At 42.2% G+C, this 13,521-nt stretch overlaps 1 protein-coding gene across 2 annotated transcripts in view; it reads right to left on the reverse strand.

Moving 5' to 3' along the window:
* Positions 1-13,521, reverse strand: part of UTRN (utrophin) — a 930,516-nt gene that overhangs the window by 712,408 nt on the left and 204,587 nt on the right. For both annotated transcript variants that reach the window (XM_069769124.1, XM_069769123.1), the window contains exons 10-11: positions 4,231-4,428; positions 2,281-2,462 (exon numbers count right to left, since the gene is read on the reverse strand). In XM_069769124.1, the coding sequence (XP_069625225.1) occupies positions 2,281-2,462; positions 4,231-4,428 (380 nt within the window). The remainder of the gene's footprint in view (positions 1-2,280; positions 2,463-4,230; positions 4,429-13,521) is intronic.

Consider the following 13,521-nt stretch of genomic DNA (forward strand, 5'->3'; position numbering starts at 1 on the left):
AAAACAAAAACATACATAAGACATTGTTTATTATTCTAACATGTACATATACACATTGTCAATTAATAATGGTATTAGGGTGTTTAAAAGGTTTATCAAGGACTATTTTTTTTTTAACTGCAGGCCTAAGAACTAACAGGCAGGTAGCTGTTAACTACCTTCCTGTTGTTCCCGTCACCAATCTCTGCTGACGCAGAGCGGTCACATACCACTCCTGCCGGCGAATCAGCGGCTTTCGCTGACAAAACGTCGACGGCCCAGCTGCTTCACTTCTGCTCTGTTGACGATCTGCTGATTGACAGCTGGTTTACCAGTGCCTATCTGCTGTCAATCAGCATGACGTCATCAGCCTGGAAGAGCTGCTCTGTTGACATGGAGCAGCTGAATCACCCAAAAGTATGGTTTGTGACCACTCTGAGCCGGCATGAGGTAGAACAGGCAGGTAGTTGCCTCTGTTAGCCGAAGGACTGAAAACACTGGCTCATAAGCCGCACCATGTGGCCGCCCTCCCCCCACCCAGCGTTCCGATTTCATCACCAACTGCATGCTCAGGATGCAAATAGCAAAAAATATAATGGTGGAGGAGGGAGCCACCGCTACTTCTTTCATCATTCACTGTGTGTGTAGAGCGGAGAGCCGGGGAAACGGAAGCAAGGTATTTGGGTATTTTTATATGTGTGAATGTGTGGGATGTGTCTGTGTATAGAAGGGCTATGTGGAATCTCAAATTGTAAATAGAGGGACTGTGTGGGTGCTCTTACTGTATATAGGGTGGCTATGTGGGGCTTATATGGTATTTAGAACTGTGTGTTTAGAACTGTATATGGGAGAAATGTGTGGGGGCTCATACTGTATAAAGGGGGGCTGTTTGGGGTTCATACTATATTAAAAGGGGACTATGTGGGGGCTCATTCTGTATATAGTGAGCTATGTGAGGACTCATGCTGTATATGGGGGTTTTGTTGATCTTATACTGTATATAGGGGGCTGTGTAGGACGCATACTGTATATAGGGAGGCTATATTGGGGTCTTACACTGAAATATAGGGGAGCTGTGTAGGGGTCTGTGTGTGGACTTATACTATATAAAGGGAGTGCCGTGTGTGAGCTCATATGGTATATATGGGGACTGTTTGTGGGATCAAACTGTATGTAGGGGGGCTGTGTGTGCGCTCATACTGTATATAGGGGGCTCTGTATGGACCAATTACGGTATTTAAGTGTATGCCAGCATGCATTGGCACTTTATTATGGGTAAGCACTTTAATTAATATTTACATGCATCCATTCCATTGCAAAACTACCATGCTGCTAAGTCTGGGAATTTAGACAACGGGGAAAAGAGCTATTATGCAATATAATTAATCTCATTAATTTCTTATATCTGGCTTGCTGTGGCTATATTATACAATGCTTTACAAATTGGCATGACTTTTGCCTGCCAGTTCCTGGGATTTTATTTCTTCTTATATCTACCTCTTTTTAGTGTGTAATTTTTTTGTAGATAATGTTATTTTTTCAATAATAAAATGTATACCTTTTTGATATATATTGACGTCCGCACTCCATTCTGTGTATATTTTATAGGCACTAAATGTGCCTGTAGAGTTGAGAATCCTCACATCATGCGCACTGCGTGCTGTGAGGATTCTCCAGGACTGGCAACGGGGCCATTACCACAAGTATGTGATTTGCAAATATGCGGTAACGTGCCGACTAGTGTATTGAGAGAGGCCGAACACAGTCTTGTCGGAATGTGGCAGGAAGTATGCAAATCGCAAACTTGTGGTACCATGACTGGCCATTCTCGGCGAAGACATCGGGGAATCCTCACAGTACGAAGTGCACGCTATGTGAGGATTACCAAATCTGAAGGTCACATAGAGTGACTGCAAACTTTTAGCGTAACACTGGACATTCTTAATATTCTAAAGTATTCCCCTTGAATATCATGAGGCCTAAGATAATATTACTATAGAGGAAACCCTGTTCTGGACTTTCATGTAAAGACCACCTGGAAGGCAGCAAGTTGTCTCTTGCCCATTGATTATTATGGATACTGTGTAATGCCACATCATTCCTGCGGAGGAGCTGCAGGGTGGTTAAATGTTTAGCCTATATAATATAGTTAATTGGCATGAGTTGAGTGATCCTTCTAATATAAAGGAACTGTCTGAAGCAGACTCCGCTGGAATGAGTTATCATGATAACAGGACACTATTATTAAACCATTTTTAATGCATGCAACGTCTTCATTATCTGCAAAACTAAAGAACACACCTGGACTGCCTATGCATGCTTTCTAGACGAAGGTCTTCCCAGCGTGAGTTCAGCAAGGTCATCTGCTCTTGTATCTCATTCTCTTCATCGATTGAGAGGTCACCCTGAGCAATGAGTTGATTTCCTGCCTGTAGAACATTGCCCACACTGCTCTGGTGTGCTGTGAGCTCCATCATGAAAGCCTTAAGACGAGAGAGGTCACAGAGAAAAAAGGAAATAAAAAAGTATACATTATCTAAAGAAACGGAAGATACTGATGCAGAATACATAATATGACCCCAATGGTAGAAGTCACGTTATCTAAGTATCGATCTATCTTAACGTATTCTTCAGAAAACGGATACAGTGCAGATATTCTGAACTCTGATGGAAAGTCTGACTTTAAACTTGCATGAGGTTAGATAAGAGATTTCGCAAACTTTCGTTATAGATTGCTTTTTGCATATATTGGAGAACACTTTGTAGCAAACAATGAGTCAGAAAGAAAAATGCCTGTGATAAAATGCATTGCTACAATATCTGTCATATAATAAGACAGAATTATTACTCTTCGTCTTTGTGTCCTTCTCTTTCCACTAGTGGGTAGTAATCATTCATCACCATTCACATTGCAAATTAAAGCCAAGCTCCAGCTATCATTAGTAATAATTATTTATGATTGTGGAATTTCTCAGTAAGTGGCTGCTGACAAGATTTGTTATCAAAGGTAGAGTATAAACTACAAAACCACAAACAAAAAGGCTAAGTTCACACGTGCCATCTTTGTAGCTTTCTTTGTACATTTTTTGCATAAAAGAAGCTGCATTTTACAGTAACGGCAAAAGTAATGAGATGTCAGAAATCTCATGCACACTGAGCTGTTTTTCTTTACTGAATTTGAGAACTGCAGCGTTTTTGAAAATCTGCAGCATGTCAATTTTTTCCAGCGTTTTTTAACCCATCAAAAGCAATGAGAAACTGCAAAAACGTTAGAAAAACTCAGCATAACATTTGTGCTGCAATTTTGCTCATTTTTGGTGAATAGAACTAACTATATTAACATGTACTGTAGACAAATTACACACGTAATCCGACTGAAGAAAATGCATAAAAAAAGACGTTTTTGTGTCCAAGAGTGAACGTTTTGGTTGTAGAAAAAATGCTGCCAAATCGCCACGTGTGAACGTTCCCAAAACAGATCATTTCAAATGTAGAAAAAATCCAATGGACCTCATCCTTTTATATAGAAGTGGGGAATCGTTTTTTCTGCGAAGGGTCGTGTGGAAATTTATACCGGCCTACAAAGTACCGTACATCCTGACTATGGCACTGGTGTCAGGATGTAATCTTTCATTGCATGCCCTTCAGTATTCAGTAGTGAACACTGTGTGTGTGTGCTAACAGAGCAAGAAGAAATTAATGAGCTGGTGGCAATCAAAATACAGCTCCTTGCCCAAGAATGCAGTCCCTGAGAATCTGATCGGGGGGCCTGATAAAAGGTCATTGAGGGCCTATGGCCCTTGGCCCTGAGGTTCCCCACCCCTGCTCTAATATGTCTCAAAAACATTTAAGAAGTTTACAATATTGTGTCATATTTCTTGTATTAGAAATCTCAACGCCGAGCCATATAAGTTAATGTAGACTACAGACAGCATTCATTCAGAAAATCAGAGGTCTAAGAAGGGGTAACGTCTCTCCTTGTTGAAAGTAGCATGCCTGGCATGCCAGTGTAAGGAGACCTAAAGGCCAAACTATTGTCTTCTGGGAAATTAAATATTAAAATTGCCTCTTCAGAGAGGAAGAAGACTTGAACTCTAGTGCCACCTATAGGAAGTAGCAATCCTGAAAGTCAATATCTGGAAATCAGAGTCAGGACAAAGACACAGACTTTACACATGAGTTGAGAAATGTGTTTCTATAACATATTATTGGATTTACCCTTTTAAATTCCATACATTTAATAAAGCTCACCTCATGAGTGGCAAATTGTTGCTTGACTTCCTCAACATCATCAGATATATCATCTTGCTCTTGAAATGTGTCTTCTGCCAAGAGAAGCCAAGTGAGGACGTCTTCCAGGGCAACCTGATAGCTATCAAGATCCATCTCTACCTCAGTTACTGTACTAGGTGTTTCTGGCCCGGAGTCTCCACAGGGTCCTTCAGATGCCTAAAATAAAATTGAAATCAGGAAACATTTTCCAGCAATTCGTTTGCCTTACATTTTCTCTTAAGAGGTTCCACAGAATTGTTCTTTTTCTATTGACCATTTTCCCAGAAACTCTTTAACTGAGCTACACAAGCTTTTTTTATTACATCTCTCTAAGTTGACCACAAATTAATGAAAATGTTACCACTATTGCTCAGCTTGTACATGGCTGATGTTATGATGTTAATGTCATGTGGTTTTTGTACAGAGTTCTGCTTCTCTTCTTTGGTGTAGTCAAGTTTCCATGTGTTTCTAAAGGGAAGTAGGGAATAAAGGTACCGTAACACTAAGCGACGCTGCAGCGATACCGACAACGATCCGGATCACTGCAGCGTCGCTGTTTGGTCGCTGGAGAGCTGTCACACAGACCGCTCTCCAGCGACCAACGATGCCGGTAACCAGGGTAAACATCGGGTTACTAAGCACAGGGCCGCGCTTAGTAACCCGATGTTTACCCTGGTTACCATCGTTAAAGTAAAAAAACAACCACTACATACTTACCTACCGCTGTCTGTCCCCGGCGCTCTGCTTCTCTGGTCTGGCTGTGAGCACAGCGGCCGGAAAGCAGAGCGGTGACGTCACCGCTCTGCTTTCCTTCTGCCCGGCGCTCACAGCCAGACCAGAGAAGCACAGCGCCGAGGACAGACAGCGATAGGTAAGTATGTAGTGGTTGTTTTTTTACTTTAACGATGGTAACCAGGGTAAATATCGGGTTACTAAGCGCGGCCCTGCGCTTAGTAACCCGATGTTTACCCTGGTTACCAGCGAAGACATCGCTGAATCGGTGTCACACACGCCGATTCAGCGATGTCAGCGGGAGAGCCAGCGACGAAATAAAGTTCTGGCCTTTCTTCCCCGACCAGCGATATCACAGCAGGGGCCTGATCGCTGCTGCCTGTCACACTGGACGATATCGCTAGCGAGGACGCTGCAACGTCACGGATCGCTAGCGATATCGTATAGTGTGACGGTACCTTAAAGGGACACTGTCACCTGAATTTGGAGGGAACAATCTTCAGCCATGGAGGCGGGGTTTTTGGATTTTTGATTCACCCTTTCCTTACCCGCTGGCTGCATGCTGGCTGCAATATTGGATTGAAGTTCATTCTCTGTCCTCCGTAGTACATGCCTGCACAGTGCAATCTTGCCTTGTGCATGTGTGTACTATGGAGGACAGAGAATGAACTTCAATCCAATATTGCAGCCAGCATGCAGCCAGCGGGTAAGAAAAGGGTGAATCAAAAATCCCAAAACCCCGCCTCCATGGCTGAAGATTGTTCCCTCCAAATTCAGGTGACAGTGTCCCTTTAAGACACTAGCAAAGACCTTATCTCCCACAGGAACAAAGAACATCCAATCCAATATGCCCAATCTTTCCTTCCACCAACATCTACTGTTGAAGGAGGAAGGGGACACCCAAATACACAGCAGATAGTCATGTGTTCCAAACACTATCAATGAGTTGGGCCATTACATATTGAATGTGTGTGGACACCTTCAGTATACGTGCCCATGATACGGAGTTGCTGCGGGTTTGACGATGCGTATTTATGCAGCGTCAAACCCGCAGCGGCCAGATGTTACAGCATCATGGTTTGGATTTCAAAAAATCCCATGTTCACTATGCATCCACGTAAGCCCGCCGATCACCGTCTTTCCAGACCGCGGCATGTCAATTTCTCTAGAAGAGAAATTTCACCAATACAATGTACTGGAACACATGCGGATTCACCGGGACTCAATAGACGGCAGCTCTTTGGACAAGGTGAACATACGCTGCGTCCAAAGCGCTGCTAATTCCGGATCGTGGGCACCCGGCCTTAGACCATGAAACTAGAGACATTATAATTTAATCCTTAAATGCTTAGGAATGCTTAGGATGAAAATGCAAAAAAAATGGATTATGCCAATAAACAAATACTGGATATAGAGCAAATCAGACATACAGACGCTCTCACTTTCAGATTCTAAAATCAGACATACAGACGCTCTCACTTTCAGATTCTAAAATCAGACATACAGACGCTCTCACTTTCAGATTCTAGTTTGCTGAGCGAGAGGCTATCGCACAGTACATGCTGGAACAGGGATCACCCGCCAAGCTGGTTGTATTATTGGTGTCTAACATTTCAATGAATTAATTTTTAATTATGCTCTTTATAGGCTTGTAAACAAGGGTGGGGGAATGTATGAGAGAAGACTTTAAAAGAGACTTTTCCATTATACATGAACTCACTGAAGTCATCATATGCATTTTAGCAATTATTTTAATTAGCTGCCTCTTTAATAGACTGTGAGAAATACAATATTAAATAAGCCAATTTATAGAATCAAGAGACATAAGTTAATAGGAAGGTAACAGTGGCCAATAATGTATCTTGATATAAAAGTTCAAAACTGATGCCTCAGGGTCTATAATTTGTAGAGGTTAATAAAATTACACTTACACTCCTCTAAATGGTCACTATTCTTTGAACAAACTTTGCACAAATCAATAGTACATATGGATATACGATTATTTAAAGTATATAATGTCAGAGAAATCTGCTTCTTTCTCCATGTATGAACCACTTCTACCCCTTCCTCTACCTCCTGTACTCATCATCTAGCTCAAATCTGTCTTGACAAAAGCAAGATGGGCTGCCAACAAAATGGCAGGTTACAGAATATATTGTAGTCTATGGATAGAGAAGAGTAAAAGTGATCAGCATAGTGGGAGACCAGGCAGATGGACCTGCTGCTACCAACACATTTATTTTACTTCACTGCTGGATTCACAGCTACACAGATCAATACTGATGTGTAATGTCTTTCATGCTGCTTCTGTATGTGTGCTACAGAGAAAGAAGAGCAGGAATACACAGGCAATAAAGACAAGTATAAACATGTGGATAAGAACAGAAAATGCGGCAGCACTCACCCATCTGTGGTCCAATTCTTTATTCAAAACATGAAAAAATACATACAGCCTTGCGGTCCGAGGGAGTGCAGATGGACGGGAGGTGAGCAGGTGAACGACGACGGCCGTTTCGCGCTGATCTGAGCGCTTCTACGGGTCTGTAGAAGCGCTCAGATCAGCGCGAAACGGCCGTCGTCGTTCACCTGCTCACCTCCCGTCCATTTGCACTCCCTCAGACCGCAAGGCTGTATGTATTTTTTCATGTTTTGAATAAAGAATTGGACCACAGATGGGTGAGTGCTGCCGCATTTTCTGTTCTTATCCACATGTTTGCATCTATTTTCTATGCGAGCACCCCCTGCACTGAAGTCAGTCTGTCACCACTCACTGCTGCTGATCTGCCGGAAGAAGGAAGGCTGTGCAGCTCACTTTTTTCTTTTGCTTTTGGAAAGACAAGTATAATAATGCAGATACCATACAGTTATGGATCTTACTGTATGTACACCCCATGGGCTATCACAATAAGGGAGGCAGGTAAAACATGGCCCCACAAACATTTATAGGGATTTACAATTGTTACAATTACTACCTGCCCCTTTCCGTAATTTGTATGTAAACTAAACATCACTGAAAATGCAACTGATTATACTTCCAGCTAACACTCTGAATATGAAGTACCGTATTTTTCGGACTATAAGAAGCACCGGACCTTAAGACCCACTACAAATTTCCATAAATAGGGGAAAAAATTAATGTGTCAAATGGGGTCCATCTCACAGTCCAAATTCAGGGGGGTAACGGCAGCGCTGGTGGAGAGTGGTCCTCATTGCCGAGATCTCAATCTGAGCATGCACCACGCCCGGCGGCTATTTTCCCGGATGCCACTGCATCGCAGCAATGGATATGCGGGGCCTCCGTGCTTTCACAAAATGCCAGCGGAGCCCCCGCACCACAAAGCACTGCCAAAGCTTGCCGCACCAGCCTGGAAGGGAGTATGATCATCGCCCTGCAGCGTCAGACCGGACCGCCGCAGAATCGCCCGACTCCTGCTGCTGCCACACTACTTGTAAGTATATTCCGACTATAAGACGCACCCCCATTTTCCCCAAAAAATTATTGGGGAAAAAAGTGTGTCTTATAGTCTGAAAAATACGGTATATCCCTATAACCCTAGGTGAAGCTGACATGGGTAATGCCAGTGTCAGATAGAGACCTTAGGGAGGGGGCCATAAACACATGCAGACCCTGCTGGCAAACATGGGGAGTCTGACAGCTGGAGTGGAAAAGACACTCAGCGTAAAAAGGAGATCTCACATTGCAACAGAAACAAAACCACAATAGAATCTGAAAACCCTCACGTCTTGATGGCTGCCAACAGGTAAGTGCTCAACACGACAGAGGACAGTTGGTTCCACTGGTCTGGTAACAGGCCTGGATTAGGGTGTATGTGGGTCTAAAGACGGGAAAAGTCTATGCTCAATGATTTTCAGTGGGGAGGTTTGTGGTACATGCTTGGGTGGGAACCATTCAAAAGCTTGGCATGTAGCCCCATATTTTCTAGTTATGTCCCTTTAAAGGGAATCTGTCACCCCCAAAATCAACGGTGAGCTAAGCCCACCGGCATCAGGGGCTTATCTACAGCATTCTGTAATGCTGTAGATAAGCCCCCGATGTATCCTAAAAGATGAAAAAAAAGGTTATATTATACTCACCTGGGCGGGCCGTCCGATCTGATGGACGTCGCGGTCCGGGTCCTCCCATCTTCTTACGAAGACGTCCTCCTCTTGTCTTCACGACGCAGCTCCGGCGCAGGCGTACTTTGTCTGCCCTGTTGAGGGCAGAGCAAAGTACTGCAGTGCGCAGGCGCTGGGAAAGGTCAGAGAGGCCCGGCGCCTGCGCACTGCAGTACTTTGCTCTGCCCTCAACAGGGCAGACAAAGTACGCCTGCGCCGGAGCCGTAGCGTGAAGACCAGAAGAGGACGTCATCTGATGAAGATGGGAGGCGCCAGACCCGGACCAGCAGTGGGAACGCCCCTGGGTGAGTACTGTATAATCTAACCTTTTTTTCTCATCTTTTAGGATACATCGGGGGCTTATCTACAGCATTACAGAATGCTGCAGATAAGCCCCTGATGCCAGTGGGCTTACCCCACCCTCAATTTTGGGGGTGACAGGTTCCCTTTAAATATGTACTGGTGCCAAATTACAGTTCTACACAAAATAAATTGAATCTGTTATGTCTAGAAATGCTATATACCTACAACATTAAAATCATGACTGCCTGCCTTTCTGGAGCAAAGGCTACAGGGAGAAAATGAACTTCTATCTTCCCTGCAGCCACTTGATTCCAATCATCGGGGTGGTGCAGAGAGCTGTAACTATCACCAATCACTATACAGCGAGTATGCTGTAAAAAACCCTCAGCACTTTTACTGACAGTCTGCTTGGTGTGTGCAGCATGTGTGTACATAGCAAGCTGTCAATCAACGTGTCGGGGAGTGATCACTTCCACGCTCACTGTGTAGAGAGCGGTAACTGTAACTAGAGAAAAGAAAAAAAAAAAGTTGAATTCCAGCTCCTTAAAACATGACGTTTATTGTATCCAAATAAAAAATCCAAATGTCCATGGTGTGCAACCTCCCACCGGTAAGTGCCTGGGATGACAGAGATAAACGGCTACGCGTTTCGATCGGAGTGATCTTTATCAAAGCCATACCTGGATCAGGCAGCTTCTCCTACTTATAAGGAGGCTCACCCAACCAGATCATTCATTTGAGTCACATGGCAATTTGACAGGTCCTTTCATCTAAAATCATTGTTCTATATGTAACAACATAACAAAAATAAAGGATTAAAATCACATTCAGCAATAATGTAACATAACTTCATGTCTTTTATTCAATCCTGTTGGGACACAGGTGTTCAATTGGAAAATCCAATATGCTTCTCGTGTGAGAAGCCGGCGTCTAATGTCACCACCCCGACTAGGGGTATTAACCCGTTCTATGCCCTGAACCTGAAGAGTGACAGTGCTGCGTGCATGGTGCCTAACAAAATGTTTGGATGCTGCTGATATATTCCTGTCATTATTCTGAGTGTTACCTATGTCATATAAGTGTTCCCTAATGCGTGTTTTCAATTTTCTGGACGTACAGCCCACATACGACAGGTTACACTCTATACATTTGATTTTGTATACCACATTGCAAGAATTACAATTGATGTACTGCTTTATATCAAATTTGATAGTTTCATCCGCATTATAAAATGTCTTTTCAATACTGGCGAATTTACATGTGCTACAATTTCGTGTGCCACACCTGAAAAATCCTGGATAATTTAACCAGGTTCTGATGGATTTATTTTTGGAGCAGAACAAGCTAGGGGCTATTTTATTACCAATGGTCGGGGCTCTTCTCGACACCACATTAATGCCAGAATTTAGTATGTTATACAGCTGCGGATCTTCATATAAAATAGGTAAATATCTGTTGACAATATTTCTAATTCTAGCGAACTGCGGGCTATATTGAAAGCATATGTATGGCTTTTGTTCCATTTGTAAATTTCTATGCTTTTGTGCTGTAACTAGTTCTTTACGATCTTTTCCTGCTACTATTTTTTTGGCCCGATTAATTGTCCATTGAGGGTATTGTCGATATGTTAATTTATTTGCTATTTGCTCGATTTCACCCTTGAGATCTTTTTCTGAGCTGCAATTCCTTTTAATCCTGGTGAACTCACCCACCGGAATGGATTTAATTGTATGCCTGCTATGGCTGCTTTTGGCATGCAGTATTGTGTTACCCCTCACTGGCTTGTGATGTGTTCTGGTGACGATATTTGAATCTATTTGCCCCGTGAGCTCCAGATCTAGAAATGATATACTTTTGCTATCTGCCCTATGCGTAAATCTAATATTGTACTCATTCTGATTCAGGTACTCCATGAAGCGCGGTATGGCAGACACATCACCCTCCCATATCATGAGCGTATCATCAATGTATCTGCCATACCACGCCACATATTCCAAATACGGATTGTTCACGGAAAAAACGCACTCCATCTCCCAAAAGGACATAACCAAATTAGCAAGGGAGGGAGAGTATTTCGCACCCATGGCCACTCCAGCTTGCTGCATATAAAATTGATTATCAAATGCAAAAAAGTTACTAGTGAGCAAAAAATGTATTACCATCAGCAGATATTCAATCAAATCCTCAGAATACTGACTGAATTTGACAAGGTGATAATGGATCGCTCTTATTGCTAGATCGTGCGGGATGCATGTATATAAAGATATAACGTCGCAGCAGAGCCAGGAATAATTTTTTTGCCATATCTTACCATCAAAAATACGTAATACCTCCTTAGAGTCTTTTATATATCCAGGGGAACGTTTTACAAGTGGCTGGAGGAGAGAGTCTACCCATTGACAGAGTCTTTCATTGCAGGACCCGATTCCAGATACTATGGGTCGCATTGGGGGAATCCCCTCTTTTTTATGTATTTTAGGGACCCCATATATTATAGGAGTGACTGGACATTCAACTATTAGATATTCCATTTGTGTTTTAGTTAATACCCCCAGATCGAATCCCTCCTTGATAATGACATCTCTCTTTTTAATAATTTCTTGTGAGGGATTATTTGTTAGTTTCTTATACGTGATTTGATCAGATAATAGTTCCAGCATTTTTTTCTGATAGTCCACTGTGTCCAATACCACTACCACCCCTCCCTTATCTGACATTTTAATTGTAAGATCTGGCATATTTTGTAGCTCTCTTATAGCGTTACGTTTTTTTATAGATATATTCTTAGGGTTGTATTTATTATTAGTTTTTATTTCCTTGTTTAATTGTCTGAGTTCCCTTTCTATGTTTTCTTGAAATTTGTCCATACACTCAGATCTGGCCTGGATTGGATAATAGTAGGGATTTTTTGTAGTAAAATTCTTGGAAACATGCACCCGATCACTATCCAGCAATGTATCTGAGCTGAGATCTTGTAGCGCAATTAGTGCTACTTGTTCTTTAAAGTCCATCTGTGAGTACTCATTATCCACCATAGGTGGTGCTACAGATCCTTCCTGACTTAATTCCTCTTCAGTATTTTGCTCCTGATAAAAATGTTTTCTGATGGTCAGGTTGCGGATAAATTTATTAGTGTCCATAATTGTTGCAAATAGGTCAAAATCCTGGTCAGGAACAAAATTTAATCCCAAGGATAAAACTTGGACCTGTTCTGATGATAAACTTCTGGATGACAGGTTAAGTACATTCGTATATTCATTTATCTTTTGTGCAGTTTCTTGTTGCGTGTAGTCATTCCCCCGTCGTTTGTGTTTTCTCCCCCCCCGCCTGCTGCGTTTTTTGGCTGGCGGTAGTTATTTCTTGGGGTGTATACTCTGTTTTCATTCAGGGAAATGTCTGACGCACTGGCCTGATTGTCTGATGAGTCAGGGTCTGACGAAGTGAAATATACATGCGATTTTTCTTTGCTCTTAGCGTTTTTTCGTTTATGGCGAGATTGACTATACTTCAGTATCGATTTCGGGGTTTTATTTATATTAGTCCAGTTACCCCAATCATACACTTTATTAGTCGCATAATCGTCAGAGTCTCTAGTAAATTTTCTTTTTTTCCGATCCATGATTTGTTCCTCCAAACCCATTATTTTTTCTTTGGTTTGTGTCATAAGTGCATCAAACTGTGCACCTGTTTTATAATCATTCAAAAGAAGATTTACTTCATCTATTTCCTGCTGTATATTTTTCAATTTGTCCTCCTCGTGTTTAATAATAAGATTCATCAAATCCTTCGAACATTTGCTTAGAATAGAATTCCACTCCTCCAAGAATTCTGCTGAGTATACGGTTGTGGGTATTTTTCTAATTCGCAGACCTCTTGGGATCATGTTCTTAGCCACATAATTATTCAATGTGGTTTGATCCCACCACACTTTTGTTTCCTGCATCATAAGTGTTTCCAATTTACTCATATTTTCATTCAGAGTGGATATACCCACATCTTCATTTTCATGAGTAGAGAACACCTGAGCAGCTTTACGCAATCTGTCTCTTGTTAAGTCCATAGCCATGCTGATATGTGAGTAATGATAAAAGAAAAAAGGCTCTATATCCCTTGGCAACT

This window comes from Ranitomeya imitator, chromosome 5 (assembly GCF_032444005.1).
Source record: "Ranitomeya imitator isolate aRanImi1 chromosome 5, aRanImi1.pri, whole genome shotgun sequence".
NCBI lineage: Eukaryota > Metazoa > Chordata > Amphibia > Anura > Dendrobatidae > Ranitomeya > Ranitomeya imitator.